General features: G+C 40.8%; 1 protein-coding gene across 1 annotated transcript; it reads right to left on the bottom strand.

Annotated features, from left to right (window-relative positions):
* Positions 1 to 338: 338 nt before the first annotated feature.
* On the bottom strand, positions 339 to 14,769 carry riok3 (RIO kinase 3 (yeast)). The gene is made up of 13 exons (XM_048266790.1): positions 14,402 to 14,769; positions 13,830 to 13,945; positions 8,083 to 8,225; positions 7,659 to 7,766; positions 7,441 to 7,550; positions 6,936 to 7,079; positions 6,145 to 6,272; positions 4,886 to 5,068; positions 2,420 to 2,579; positions 1,963 to 2,043; positions 1,634 to 1,723; positions 1,349 to 1,456; positions 339 to 1,086 (listed from the first exon to the last, which is right to left on the bottom strand). Exons 1-13 carry the CDS (start codon positions 14,435 to 14,437, stop codon positions 973 to 975), a joined length of 1,521 nt encoding a protein of 506 aa, XP_048122747.1. The 5' UTR covers positions 14,438 to 14,769; the 3' UTR covers positions 339 to 972.
* Between the last annotated feature and the right edge of the window lie 1,820 nt (positions 14,770 to 16,589).

The raw sequence follows: 16,589 nt of genomic DNA, 5'->3' as shown, positions 1-16,589 counted from the left end.
CTAACAAAACAATGCCATAGGGCTCTTGTTGTAGGAGGTTTAGCACTTACTATGAGTTAACTTACCCAGGTTTGTTACTTTCTGATGACCATTGTCTATGAACAGTTTGATGTTCCTTCCACAAATACTGGTTAAAACACTTACATGCAAATAATTTCTCTGTTTTAACAATAGATATGTTGTCTTGTGTGCTATTGTATACTGATTTACAAATCATTGGATTCTGTTTTTTGTTATATTTTTCACCTAGTCCAAACTTTTTTGGGGGGAAACGGGGTTATGTGCCATCAACCAGGGATAATACAAAGAGGATTCCAAAAGAATGACATGCAATTATATGAAATTCAAATATTTATTTTCTTCACACAGATTTTGACAGGATGCAAAGGAACGTCTCAGTTCTCCTGTAGTAAAAGCCTTTGACTTTGTTATTCCCACATACCACGATGAGACCGGACAGGAAATTATACCTGGGCGAGTACGGCATTAAGATTCCATTCTGGAATCAGTTTCAGCTACGCTATACTCACAAAAATCACATATTAAATGCTTTACAGGCAAAATTGCATTCAATAGTAGCCAGACCACTTGGTAAAACACTTAATTCATAAGGACACTCTATGAGGACTAACAATTACATATGAGTTTTATTTTTTAATTATTATTTATTTTCTAAGCTCATACCAAAAGCAGTCATATTGACTTCACCCAACCAGAGTTATACAGGAACAATGGCTTGTTACATACAAGTGCACAATTATAACATAATCATGTGCTAGACTGATGTGCGTACATTTGTGTGTTTGCGGTCTGTCTGACTTTCCTGCCACTCAACAACAACAGCGGCGGAAAGTGGCAGAGGTGGGTGACTGCCTCTCACATCTGGCCAGCTTAGTGACTTATCCAGCACTTCAATATGATACGTGACAACAGAGTATCACTGCTCCATTCAGCACCAAGGTTGCCTTGTTGCTAGATATCCTCATTGTTCTTCTTTAACAGGGGAGGCCCATCATCACTGGTAGGGAAAGTCTTCTTGGTGCGCTTTTGCACATGGTCCTCGTTCCTCTTCTCCAGGGCTTCAATCTATGGGCAATAAAGTAGCATAGGCTTAGTAGAACACTCATTGATGTCACAACTAGGAAATTGACAATGTACAGACCTCTACATTTTTTTTAATTAGGGAAATATTCCCAGTGTTGTACTGTAAACTTCATGGTGCGACCTCTAGACACAATTGCATGACCTTTGGCTGCACCCGTTTTGGCAGCTAATAGTTATGTTTGTAATTACATAAGATGTTCTTAAGAAGCACATCAAGAACAATGAACAAAAACTGCATTCTGACCTGAGCCAAGAAGTCTGCCTCGTTGTCACCGTTAATCTGGAGCCCAGACACGGCGTTGAAGAGTTCATACACATTCATGACATCTGCCACACCTGCCTTATCAAAGAACTGCAGCACAAAAAGGGAGATAGCTGATTAGAACTGATAGAAACCACACCACTCATTCACAATGTTCCTGATAAATTCAAACCCATCCTTTATTCCACAATTTAGGTTCCTACTGTACATTACAAAGAAAGACAAAATTGTCTAAAGGAAGGGGAACATTTTGAATCCATTACTTACAGTGGAAACATTCCTGCAATCACGGAACAAGAACTCCAGGCCATGGGGATGAGTAGGCTCCACGGACTGGCTCACATCAATCAGCCATACCTACCACACAACATAAATTCAGATGAAACATTCAACACATGCTGGGTTTCTTTGCAGCTCATTTGCATACTTCAAGCACATTCTTAAAAAAAAATAAGGTAAATTCAATGAAAATACGTAATAAAACCATAATAAAAAAAAAAAACAGAGGAAGATGAACATAAATCTGTTTCCTACAGCAACATCTGAATAACCACACCAAGAACAATGATAAGCAGTTGGCTATTAGAAAAACTCACCTTCCGATCATGCCAGAGCATGTTATATTCACTCAGGTCAGCATGGACAAGGCTGCACTCCCGATACAGCTGTTGCATCATCTGGGACATCAGGGGGGAAAAACATGTTAAAACAATAGTAAAGAACACCACACAGAGCTGTTGTTGTAAAATGATCATGGACAGTGAAACCGTATTTGATGGCTTTGAATGTTTCCATAGTTTTATTTGTACCATAGTAAAAGTTAAATGTCATCTCTAATAGAATGTAACAATAGTTCCGACTATTTATAGAAAAGAAAAAAACAGAAAAAAAACAGACAAATAAAGCCATCACACTCACGACCGCAAAAGTTTTCACTCCGTTTCCCCATTAGGACATTTACTTAATCAAAGCTCCAAACTTTTGGTATTGGCACCCTACGTTAATGTTATCATGCAGTATAACTAGAACGAGTTCCTGCCTCCAGCTACTCACATCCAGGACTTGGTAGTAGGCGAGCTTCATGTCCTCACTGCTCAGCATGGCATCCTTCAGCTTGGGAGCAGGCACATGGTCCTGGCCAATAAAAGACATCACCAGGATGTGCTTTCTCAGGATCACAACCTCTGGGCACTGGATGCCTGCCTTCTTCATTCTAAAAGAAGCAACACAGCTTGAGCAATTTTGCCTTCATTCCGAGGGACACACAACTGCTTTCGCAGCACGCAAGGCAGCTGGGACTTGCATTAGGGTTCCGTTTTTGAGACTTATTGCTGAAAAATTACTGAAGCGTGTGTAGGAACAGAATTTTGTCTAGAGATTGTCTCAGAAATGAAGTCTCAGTCAGCCAGGAGTGAAGTCAGAAATCTCAGAGAGCTTTATTCACGAATCCGGAGACTTACGTCGTGTTGCCAACAGACGCAGTCTGATGTTACAAACAAGGAAACACTTTTTATACCCTACTGACAGTTCAGACAAGACATGACATCTCCATTAATGGTACGCAAACTTGTTTACGACATAATTACCACAGAGTCAACCATATCTCTAAGGCTGTATCTATCCCATAACAACCAAGGCCTATGGAATCCAGTCAAGATTGACCCCAAGGCAGTAAATAAGGTCTTAGGGGCGCCAGCTCGTCGAACTGGGCCTACCCAGCCTTCTTGGAGGACACACATACAGTATGGCACACACACACACACACACAGCACACATACACTCAGCATGAAACACACACACAGCGCACACAGCACTCAGCATGGAGCACACACACACACACACCATGGCTGCGCAACACCTTGAACATGGAATTCCACAGTTGTTAACTCATAAATCTCTCCTTCACTTTCTGCTTACAGCAGCGCCTCTTTCTTTACCATTTGCACAGACCATACTAAAAGAGTAAATGGTTAAATATAACACACACTTATATGGGAGACACCTTTAAGGCCAGAATTTCTTACTACACGTGGAACTTGTCTCAAGATCAGGTTGCCTCTACTCGAGAACCTATTATCTAAAAATGATCATTTTGATCAGAGGTTCTCAACCTTTTTGGAGCTAAAGCACACCAAAGGTCAAATGAAAACGCCAAGGCACACCAACTTATGGTTAATGATTATGAATACCACACACATTATTAGAGGCCAGGGGTGTTCTCTCATATGCCCATATTTTTTCTATACATGCAAAGTTTCTGTTACAGCTGTATAGGAACGTCACCTATTACCAACCATCCCGTATTCCCGACCTCTTACGTGTATGTGTCACTTAATATTCATTTCTATACAAACCAACCAAGATGGCGGATTCCTAAAGAAACGTAAGCACCCACACCATAAGTGTTTCGAAATTAGCTATGTACCAAAAATTACATTTTACCGTGACTCGAAGAGCTGTAAACAGTGTTGTATGGCTGCGTGTACAAATCTGCTTGGAGCTCCAGTGGAATTTTGATTTGCGACGAGAATTCTCGGTCTAACCATTGATGTGCCGTGAGAAAGGTTGGAAATAGGCACCCACCAGCCCAGCACTAAACTCTGAGCGTGGTAAACAAAATCAAATATTTCAGGCAGTAAAAGCCCCGGTTAGAACCAAACTAGATTTTGTTCAAATCTACACACCTATGGCTACTGAAAAATGTAAGGTTCATTTATCAAATGTTATTAAAAACATCGTTGTTTTAGAATTTTTGAACGAAAGGGTTGGTAATTGGTGGTTTTAGAATAGTGTGCTTGTGTGTTTTGCTCTCCTTTGTGACCTGGTCCCGCCTACTCCTGACTGCTGCATGGGGGGTTCTGATAGGGCTTTTAAAGGCCGCCCAATTAGCCCAAAGACATCATACAGATGGCCCCTTGGTGCCAGGCAGCAGATTGGTGGTCGTGTGGACTTTGGCTTTTTTGCTGTGTTCTTGTGTTGGTCGCTAAAATAGTCTTACTGTGTGTACACTGTGTTGGCAGTTGTGTGGCTTTTCTTAAGTAGACCGTTGGCCTGTGTGTGTCAGGGCTTATGTCTGTGTTTATTTTCCTTCTTTAACTGTAGCAACTGCAACCTATGCTTAATATGGGTGGTAAAGTAAAATAATGTGTATTGTATTGTTGTTTGCCTAGAAGGAAGAAGTTGTACATATCTGACTTCCTAAAATGTTTTTAAATTCAGAAGTTGTGTCATTGTTGCATGTAAAAATAACATTAAATTCCTCAAAAATCCACAGCACACCTCACTTTGCCTCACAGCACACCGGTTGAGAACCACTGATCTAGATCATCAACAGACATCCCCAACCCCACCCCACCACAGCTAAAGGCTTTTCAATACTCATTAGCTGTGAATACAAATGTATTATGTTTATATGTACTACTATGAATATCAGAGGCTCAACCACAAGGTTGTCCACAATATCCAATTCTGGTTTAAGAAAAGCCACTGTACATAAGACAAGATCCATTTGTGACACACCTGGCTAAGTTGTGCATCTCCTTCTCTGCCCACAGGCGAATGACCTTGCGGGGGTTCAGCTTGCTGAAACGGTCCTTGAAGCGGTAGTCATCCTTGATGTACTTGTCCCGATTCTTGAACTCATTGAGTGTGGTCTTGAAGACCTTCAGCACAACCTCCCCTGGAACTGCTTTCTCCTCCATGCTGGGATCAAACAATGACAAAACAATAATAAAACACAGCAGTCTCATTTCTACACTAAAGGTACACTATGCAAGATTTTCATCTTTGTATAACCTTTACGAAGCCAATTTCATGGTAAACGAACTTGTAATAGGAGAACCGTTCATCTAGCATAGGCATACAGCATAGCCGCGAGTCGATAAAGAGAGAACCAGCCATGCAACCTCAAGAATAAGTCAAACCGAAGACATCTTGCGAGAATCGTGAAACATTACTTTGTCAGTAGATATAGCTCTTTGGAGATTGTTTTTGCCTGTTTTTGCCTGTTATTAATCCTTCGCCTCAAACAAAAGCATTTTCATTGTGTACAGGGGTAAGCCTCAAGAAGTAGGCTATTTACAACGGCAGAGTAAAATATAAATATATCGCGACTTCAAGGGGGAGCTCTCCAGTCGCCAAAAATACCCGAAACTGCATAGTATACCTTTAATAATTTTTAGAGGTCCAAGCAGAAAAGCTGCTCTGATACTTCCTGTTTCCACAGCAAAAGACATTCTACAGCAAACCTTTTTTTAAGAACTCACTCTCACATTAAAAGCAAAACAGGAAAAAATATAAAATATGAAATATGAATACAGTTTAATAACTGAAATTCTTGTGATGTCACCTTTGCTAATAAAGGGTGGGTTGCAGCTTTAAGGATAGAGCTGGTGGTCATAGGAAGTGGCGGAATTGTGAGAAGTATGCTTCCGTAGCCTACGTGTAAGCTGCAACATAATTTAGCTTCATCCTCTGTCCCCTTACTAAAAGACGACTAAAAATAATGTTTATGGGCTACATCGCCCGTAGTGAGAGATGCACTTAATACATAGAGAGTTTACAAGCCAGTGAGTTGTAGGTCAGTCATGTTCCAAGCAAGACTAAAGGTAACAATGTCTTCAATGAGCTCAAAATTATGAATCTTGAATGGCTGAATAGATTAAAAGGCTGAAGACATACCAGAAGAACAAAAGTGGTCTTTAGCAGTGTTTTTTGTTGGTAGACTTTGGTTTTGTTAGGACATCTGTATTGGAGGAAATAATCTAAAATGTTCTCACCTTCCACCATCAGCATGGAACACCACAGACTCTTTCCCAGTGCTGATGCAGCCATTAATATTCTCCAGGATCCCAGCATTCACCATCTTATACATCAGCAGTCTAGTCTTTGGGTCCACTGCTTGCTCCTGAAAAAAAGAGCATTACTTATTGATTACACAAGTGGAATATGGTAATACTTCAATGCAATGTTGGCTGTGTTATTTACATTCTTTACCAATGAACTGACTACAGACTCAAAAAAACATCACTCTTATTCTCTGCTCTAGTCATAGAGCAGTTACAAAATCTTAAAGGTCGAATCAGCGAGTTCAGGCCCAAATAAGGTCCAAACATAAATTATCACATTCATCTAATCTTTCCTAACGATCCACTAGCTGTCTGCCCCATAAGCAGGCCGTCAAAAAAACACGTCTTTGTAGGCAGCCTAGGCTCTGAGATCTGTACACAAAAACAATTGCTATCAACAAGGGTTGGCAACCCACTCAAAGGCAAAACAAAGTGTTTCAACCAGTAACCGACGAGATGAACGTTTAGGAGAGTTTTAATTACACGGGAGGGAGGGGGATGGAGGGAGTAGCGAGCTAGCTCTAACAGATGTGACGTATCCCCGCTATCACTGATACAACCTTTAAATGTATCTTGTGTTTAGAGGTTGTGTTTACGGAATCAGAACAAAGAGATAAGAAAATATGGGCAACAATGCACACACCAAAAACAAATAAAGTGGCAGTGGTGGATATTCAACATTGAAGTAAGAGTTTGCTGTTGAACGAGCAGCATGCACTCACAGCAGTGGAATGCTCCTTTTTCTCATGCAGCCGGGCACTGCGGCGCTGCTCACTGTAGCAGTGTTGCTTTAGAGCGTTGTACACCTGGTTAGAGAGCTTCAGGTCCATGCCGATCCCGTCACCGACCTGCACCTCTGGAGCAAACTAAAAGGAGAAAGAAAATTCATAACATTTCCATTTCTAAAAGGGATAGTTCCGATCCTTGATTATGATTGGCTGAGTCGTGCTAGAAAAGCTATAAACCACTCGAGTCCGTAGGTTACATTGATTTTAAAAAAGTTAAAGGGGGTTTTAGGCCCTCCACATGCACATCGTGCCTAACAATGCGCCTTAGCTGTTCTAAAATCAGTGTAACCTACTAACTCTTGGGAATTATTGCTGTAACATTTAGTTTTCGATGAACAAAACAAGTACTGACAGTTTGCAAGAATACTGTGCTTAATCTCATACATGAATACCTGGATTACAAAGGAACATTCAAAACACAATACATTGGGGGGCTCACATGTTCCATGCGTGCTGTGTTCTTCCTTCCACAAACCACCTCATCATGTTTAGTGGTGATGTTTTTGCCTTTCCCAGTGAAGCCCTTTTTGGGGGTGGTGGTTGGTTTATCTAGAAGGGAAAAGAATCCATAGAGGGATAAATGTTTCACCTAACCTAACAAATTGTTAAAATTGAATATTGTAGACGTAGGATTGTAATGAAGGTAAGCGTTTATACCAGCTCGATAGGGGTCATTACGGGTGTCTTGCCAATCAACTTCATCCTCAGAGCTGTCACTCTCCTCATAAGGGTGAACCATGCGGTAGTTTTCAAAAGATATGGACACTGTAGACACAAGACAAACAAAAAATACAATGTTTGGGCTTATTTTCAAAAACACTATGGTGCACATGTTGTGATTCCATCTCATTGTATGACTGGAGATTTGTCAGTGACTGTGACCATTTTCCAAAACATTCACGGGCAAATGACAGTGGGTGAAACTGTGGCTGAACTGTAATGCAGGAATTGGATTGTCAAAGACACATGTAGCCCAGTCATGACTCTGGACTTCCACTTTTGACGTAACAGCTGACTAGGAAAACTACAGCCGTCCCAGGTGCTATTGTGGATCTTTAGGAATCTAGACCTGTACACTCACCTTTGCTGTCTCCATTGAACTTCTTCTCCTCTCTGCGTAGCTGTGAGTCAAACTCCCTGTCAAACTGCATCTGTAGCATCTGAGCCAGCATCAGGTCACTGTCTGTGTCAGCCTCTGGAGAGGTCATAAGTTCCACATCCACCCTAAGGAAACAACAAAAGCGGATCGTCATCCTGACAGTGCAACAATCCTCTGACCTTTGTTACTGAACAACAGTTTAATACCAGAGGTATGGTCTTGAGTCACGATTTTGATAACTTTAAACTCGACTTGAAAAAATTAGAAATTACTTGCAACTCGACTTGGGACTTTCATGCTATTAACTCAAGACTTGATTTGGACTTTGCCTGACTTTGGCTGGGTGGCATATAACTATTTCCTACCCATACCAACTTCAGCAGCCTCAAGTTCATCTAACGTTACACTAGTGTTGCACGGTGTATCGATACTAAAAAGGTATCACGATGCCTTCACGCAAAAAACGATACGATTTCCGATGTTTTTAAAATCGATACTTTATTAAAATAATAACGTTCTGTGTCTGCGTGAACTGCTGCTCTCACTGCTCCTTGCACGCATCTAGGCAAGTGGGCGTGTCAAGCAGGCAGCTCCGATTGAGTGCGCAGCCAACGTCAACATACAGTAGTTCTTTGCCGACCGTCCTCGGCCTTGTGGATAAAACAAAAGGTGAAGTGAAATCTGCAACTATTTCGGATACATCGCGAATAGTGAAGGCAAGCCATCAGGTAGGCTACACAGAGGCCCGTTTGTGAAATATGTTTCAAAGTCATTTAAAAGCAGTAGGCTACGCATGGAACTTGGCTAAACACCTCGCAGACATATCCCAACATTTTTGTTCAAAGAACGACAGGTTAACGAATATGCTATAGAAAACACGACTACATGGTTAGTGCCAAGTTATTCTCTAAAAATAAAGGACTTAATCACACAAAGTAGGCCTACTATTTTACTGACTATAAAAATAATAATTATGTAGGAAGTTTTGAACCCAGAATTGACCTGCACACTACAAAAGTGCACCGAATTCAACACAAATGACTCAATACACTTGGAGGAGGTATGAGTCCTTTCTTTTCCAGATTTCTTAGGATTTCGCCGTAGTATTGTTTCAGTATCGAGCATCGTGATATTTATGGCAGGTATCGTATCAAAGTCACAATTTTGGTATCGTGACAACACTACGTTACACCTGGGGTCTCTTACCTATGAGAAGGTCTCACACAGAGTTTAGAAGGGGAAGGAGGAGGGGGCAGGGGATAGCTGCACCTCTGGACCTCAGGTCTCCGTACTGCAGCGGGGGAGCGGGGAATTGCACGCAACTAACGCAATTAATGGGCTAAAGTCGATCACACCACAGGCAATCTTTGTAACATGTCTGAGTGCAGTTTGTGCGCTCATTGTGCAAAGTATTTATCAAACCAGCAGCTCATCAGGTAACCAACATTTCTCCGCCCCCTACCGCAATTTACGAGCGTCTACAACTGAGCAGCATACTTCAATCACAAGCGCAGTTGAATAAAGTTCGCTGATGACAACATTAAAACAAATCAAACGTTTAGCGATCATGAAATAATACAATACAAGCAGGGAGATAATAAAGAGCAGTAGTTCTACTCAAACTACTTGTAGCAGGTTATGGAAGAATGGTCAAATCTAGCAAGTAGGCAAATTCAAGTGGATAACTTAAAAGTGAAAGTAAAACATTCGAAAGCCCAACAGAAATTAAGATTGCTTTGAATAAAGTACAAAGATGCGCAACTGAAGCTCTGAATAGCGATTCCGTTGTTTATCAAAGTTCTTTTTATTGACGCATTTAACCGTAATTTGGATTAACTCCTGCTTTTATCAGGCGGAAATATTTCACCGCAAAACAGACATGTACTTTCATGGGCAGTTTTTATACAGGGGAATACGCATTTTACACTCCCACCTTTTAACATGAAACTCCCACTTTCCCCTGACCCTCCTCTAAATGCATATGCATGACACGGGAAAGTGCAATTATAAAATACTTAAATATACATCTAGCCCTCTGAGTGTTAAAGGATAATTCCGATATTTAGCACATTAAGTCCGTTTTCTGGTTTGTTTTGGATGAACTAGAGTGGTGGACACTGAAATTTTGACGATGGGTCCTGTCTCGACTTTTCTGACTCGTTTTGAATCGCCTTTACTGCTTCAGAGGGCTGACTACAGGCATGCATAAACTTGTCCTTAAAACAACCTTTAACGTTCGGTTTAAAAACTGTGCAACTCACCGAGTAGTTCTTGGTGTTCGTTGATAATTAAAATCAAATCAATCTCGGCGCAATGTATGATTTCCAGCCGTGTTATTTGCTATTGTGAAACTATTTTTTCAGACACCTAAATACCGGAATTATCCTTTAACTACTTGGGTGTTTATACTACACAAGGGGGACTATCGAGCCCTGTGGTCGGGCATTTTGGCCCTGAAAGGAAATATGTGTGTGCACGCACAGTTTGGGACTACTTCAAGAATCTCCATAGAGCGCTGCCGTTCACTGGGTACTTGACTAGTATAATCACCCTGTTGTTTTTTATGTTTTAATTATTACTTTTTAAATTATTAAACTATTGCCCTTTTATGCTTTTATGTACTGTTACCTTGTGTTTTATGTTTTCTTCTTATTATTATTATTAACTTTTTTAACTATTCTTTGACTATTGCCCTTCTATGCTTTTATTAGCTATTCCTGTTTGCTTTTGTTTATGTAAAGAACATTGAATGACCTCTGTGTATGAAATGTGCTATATAAATAAAATCGACTTGACAAATTGCCTCTAAAAATCACATTTCATTCCTAATATTCATAAGAGGCCTTTAGTCTCCCATACATGTTTTATGCACTCACACAGCCACACACCGACAGAGAGACACACATACTAGGCCTATATGTTTAGACTTTTTAGACAATGTCTTATGCATATGTTTAGAGCAGGAAGGATTACTGTTCATTTTTCATCTCCGTAATGGGACATTTAAAGGTGCTCTAAGCGATGCTGGGTAACGTCACTTCTGTTGACTTTCAAACAAAACAGAGAGCTAGCTCGCTACTTCCTGCCCCTCCCTCCCGTGCTGCTCCTGTGCAATTGAAGCTCTCCTAAACGCGCATCTCGTCTGATTTGCTGGAACAGTTTGTTATGTTTTTATGGGCTAGGTTTGCCCAGGTTGTTTTTGTTGCCGTTTTTGGAGCCTGGGCTATCCACAGAGATCGCGTTTTTACCGTTTTGTTACAGTGTATTCAGGACACAGACAGCTAGTGGATGGTTAGGTGATGTTTGCAGTAAGTGACATAAAATGTTTTAGCCTAAAAACGTGTGGCATCACTTAGAGCACCTTTAAAATGACAGTTCTCCTGTTGTTGTGTGTGCCTACTGCAGTCTAGTTTGCCATTGCCATTCTTATGATGATTGAAAACATCACACACTGTAAAAGCAATTCACTCCCCCCCATCCACATAGTCATCCACACATTTTCCTCCCTAACTCACACACCTCACATGTGTACCTCAACTCACATTAAAGTTGCTTTATTAGCATGACTGGACATATTACTGCCTGTTAGTAAATTCTAAACCAGTATTGACTCTTAGCTTTCCTCTGTAAGAGAACAAAGGCTACTTTGTTTGTCTTTGGACTTTTTTGGTGTTTTCATTAGGGTCATTTCACGTCAATTCAACGCACTTAGGTCTCAAACAATTCTGAAAAATTTACCAGGTGTACCTATGTTACCCTAGCCTGGGTGCCAGCTGAACTTAGTCCCACCCACAACATTTGAGGTCGGGAAGTTCGGTCTGGCATTGCTCCATTTTAGAGCAACTATGCTTGCCCCAGACCTGGGTGGACCAATCGAATCGGGCTTTACGATGGACAGGTGAGCAACAGCACCTCGTCTATCACGTCACCTGAGCACATTTTGGTTGATTATGTTTGCAACAAAAACGCTGTGGCTAGAAGGAGACAGATGGCTTTTAAGACCCCATATGGAAAATGCATATTATTTCAATGAGCTTGTATCGCTGAAAACGATTATTTCTGAACCAAAGTTGAAATGTGGGAAAACTCATGGTTTCACTTTCATCAAGGGAAAACAGCAGTGTGTTGCATTGACATGTCGTTCCCTCGTTCGTTTGAAATCTCTGATTGACCACCTGTTCGAGGGATTTACGACAGCCGTCTGTTTATAACATGTTTGTAGCATATCAGTGTTCAACTGAATTATTTTTAAAAACGGAGGGGATATAGGCCATCAGTTTTTTCCTAATAGCCTACCCTACTACGTATCTTAGATTTCGCTAATGAGTGTTGTAGGAGATATTGACGGCACAATAACTTTTACAAAAGACCAGAAAACAATGTTAAGGCATTTGTGGAGAAGAAGGATGGTTCGTGTTTTCTTCCTACATCTCACAGTAAGCTATTTCGTTGCTCTGATTGGTTAGGTCTATCCAATTGAGTGCAGAGGCATTCCCCCCTCTGTATCGGTTGAAACACGCCCCATAATTGACCTGTCGCTAAGCGCCACCCTTAGAACACTGATGAGCCAATGACAGTCCAGCCTCAACAGGACTCGGACATCAGCTCGGACAACTCCATAGGAAACAACAGGGAGGAGGCATAAAATGACAAATTAATGGTTATTTATGGAGTTTATTAACTCAAAAAACCCCGAAGTTTTTGTCAAAGTTCACAAGCCCATAGCGCAAGAACTAAACCATGTGGGAGGCTCAAATTGTGCATGCTGGTACATAAATAGGAATAGTATGTAGCAAAATAGTCACGTTTGGTCTGGATGATCCTGCATGGTCACAGCTGTCCCTCAAAGTTAAACACAATTTCATTGGAGTTTTTGGCCTCTGTTTAGGCCTTCTGAAGACATTTGTCCTCAACATACGCTCTTGATTTATTTTCCTTATTGAGAGAAGTAGAAACACTCACAAAAAGCGATGAACAGAAAATAAATTCCTTCAGGGTCTGAAGAGCAGACCTCACAAGTCTGAAAAATCATTTTGGTTCTCATTTTCAGAGCAGCCTAACACCTTGTGGGAATATAAAAAGATTTTTTTTTATATTTGTTTCTTTATTCTCCATGATCCCTTCCTTTTAAACACACCCATTTGACTTGTCTTATGCAAATCTTTCTTTTTTATTTTCCACCCTGAACATGGGCAAAATGCACCATTGAGATCGATATGTCTTAGAGTTACCACAGTACCATCTGTGGTTGTATAGAGTAACTAAATGTGACGATTTTGCTACATACTATTCCTATTTATGTACCAGCATGCAAAAATTTGAGCCTCCTACATGGTTTAGTTCTTGCGCTATGGGCTTGTGAACTTTGACAGAAAAAAAGAGGCCAAACAAAATCGGACTTGAGACTTAGTTGTTACTTTCCAAACAGTGACTTTGTCCCAGCCCTGCATATCACACGCCCAGTCATAATTGTTTTGTTTTGTTTTATCCATCAATGCAACTATCATACTGAGTGTGTGTATGAGAGTGTAAACTGTGCCCCTTTACTGTTATCTGCCAGTAAGGAAGGAACTACTAATAATGGTAAAGATTGATTTTCTTATCACTCTTTATAACCTAGTCTGTATAACTTTCTTGTTATTTAGTGCCTTATTGGCTCCTGATGACTAAAATGGAATCATGAGAACTTGTGACATTTGACCCCCGGACAAAACTGGTGAGTGACTCACTCTGAACAAATTGGGAAGGCGTTGTTTTCGTCATCCAGTTGCTTGGCCAGCTGTTCACTCATAACGTCGGACAGGGAGCAGGGAGTCTGAACAGGTCTCACAGCCCCCCAAGGACTCTAAATTGAGGGAGAAACGTGTCAACAGTTAACCTGTCTGATAAGAATATTCCTTCGAAACAAGTGCTGCCTGAAAAAACACTTGTCACAATTAAGCTCGCCTCAAGTCACCTGCTAGTAAAAGCAAGCTTGTTTGCTAACCGAGCAGAATCTCATAACATCGCTTTTCGGGAGTTTACAGTGATAACAAGTGGCTAACAAACTGACAGGACGAACAGAACTACTGTCATATCTAATCGCTTAATAACAGACAACAGTATTTATTGAGCGTACAGTTGTCTAGCCAGCGTACATTTTCAACGACTTCTGGTGACGACCAAATATAATTGTTTAGGACTAGTTCGAAGCAAGCCGAAGCCCAACCTTATCAGTGTCATCTTGTTAGCTTGCATGCTAAATGCTTACATTCAATCAGTTAGCGTTAATGTTGGCTTGTACACTAGTCAGATGACTTACCTTTACTTCTTTAGGAGATACTTCAACTTGATCCATATTTTCAGTCAGCAGACGGGTTGTTTATGAGGTAATTGCAGTTTATCAAGTAACAGAAGTTCGTAACTTGGCACGTTCTCGGAAGCGTCAAGTCGATTGCTAAATAGGAAAATAAGTGCTAAGGACTATCGTTAGCTGAAAATAGGTAACGTTAGCTGTAATAAAAGGCTGAGTAATTCCCTTGATAGGACAAATACGACAAAACAATCACGACACGTGATATATGTATATATCTCAATGTCACTGTAAAAAACAGTATAAACGATATTAAAATACCACCGATACGGTCGAGCGAGTAGCTATCTCCAATGGCTGAAGTCGAAATAAAATGGAAAGAGAAGGACCGAACGTGCAGCGTATCAGTGATTTTGAAACATAGATCTACTGTGTTTGTACCGCCATCTACTGGTATGGAATATGAATCTCTAGTCTAAACTATACTGACAAGATTTAGGAAAGATTCTTGAAAGATTGGAGTCTTTTAACTAATGCCCCCATTCATTCTTTACCTCAAAAGACCTTTTCAAAAAAATCTTTCAAGGATTTTTTCCAAATCTTGTCAAAGTTTTCTGGTGTAAGGATGGCAGTGTTCCAATCTGTCTGCAGAGGAATCAGTCGTTGCTGGTCTGCATTAGCAACTTGTCAGTGTCACTTGACACTATATTGTTCAGCCTTTGATATAGGTACACTAAGTATAACCATTTGATAAGTCACTAGTTGTGCAGAAACGCACTGCAGTAGTAGCCTAAGCCTATACTACTATTGGCCAAGAAGGAAGGTGGCGGTCCCTCTTTGGCATGATTGCTCAGAGGTTGATAATCACCTTTAACTTAACTCAAGGGCCTTTTTGAAGATTTAAATGTAATGGGTTTCTTAATCATCCAGAGACCTTTTCCACAACCACACAAGCGTGCATGCACGCACACACACACACACACACACACACACACACACACACACACACACACACACACACACACACACACACACACACACACACATGTTAGATGCTGAATGGACCAGCCCTACACTGAACTGAATTCCACCTCAGCATGAACCTAGACTTTTCTGACAGTCAAGTGTTTTTAAATGCACAACTTTTGAGACTTTATAATGTCAGAAAACATCTGCTTTTACCGGTAAATGTATGGCTTTCATTTAATCTCAGAAGATGTTTCTCTGCATTTTACCACTCCTCCATTTTTTTTTTTAATACAATGGCCCAAATACCAAAGAGTATATAGTCCACTCTGTGCTAATGTGCCATCGCACAAATGCATGAGTAGGCAACCTGTTTAAAACAGCAGGGGAAACTATGGCAGTCCCTGCTCCCCTCACTCGAGAAGTCCAGCTCTTCAATATCTGACTCCTCCCATGTGTAGTACCAAGAATATGTGCTCATGAACTCAGGAAGGATGTACAGGGTCCCTTTTTGTACGCCCAACCGCTATAAACATTAATTTGTCCCCGTCAGTCAGAATCATCAATGGGAAACATGGGCAGAAAAGTGAAAATGTCCCAAAATGACAATAAGTGCTGAGTAGGGGGCTGTGTCTGTCTGTCTGAACTGACTGTAGCTGTGGTGTGTGATTGTACTGTATGTGGCTGGAGAGTGCAGAGTCACTAGCACATAAGTAGTGCTTACTGCTGCACTTACTTGTCCTTATTGCACTCTACCTTCATTGGAAGTTGCTTTGGTCAAAAAGTGTGAGCCAAATGTAATTTAATGACTAGGCCTACTTGTGACTGTGCTGAATTGTGGACTGCTATTTAGGGTAGCCTATTTATTGTGCTATTTAGAGATGTGCGAGTGTAGGCCTAGTTTGACACGACGGATGGTTTTGAATGTGTGAACATTCACAATGTATTTCATATTTACTCTGTATATCATTTTGTGCTCCCTGCTGAAAAAAAAAAAACCTGACCAGCGTAAGGTGGTTTGCTGGTTGATCTTGTTAGCCAGCACCATGCACCCTATGATGGCTGACCAGCTAGACCAGCAAAACTCTTGCAGAAACATACCTCCAGCTGGTTTACCCAGTTTAAGATGGTAATTCAGCTGGTTTTACTTGTCGAACCACCTCAAGTTGGTCATTTTAGCCGGTGTTAGGCTACTGGTCTTACATTGCTGGTTTAGCTAGCAATGCCAGCT

This window comes from Alosa alosa, chromosome 16 (assembly GCF_017589495.1).
Source record: "Alosa alosa isolate M-15738 ecotype Scorff River chromosome 16, AALO_Geno_1.1, whole genome shotgun sequence".
NCBI classification, from domain to species: Eukaryota; Metazoa; Chordata; class Actinopteri; order Clupeiformes; family Clupeidae; genus Alosa; species Alosa alosa.
This window is presented reverse-complemented; position numbering and strand designations above follow the sequence as displayed.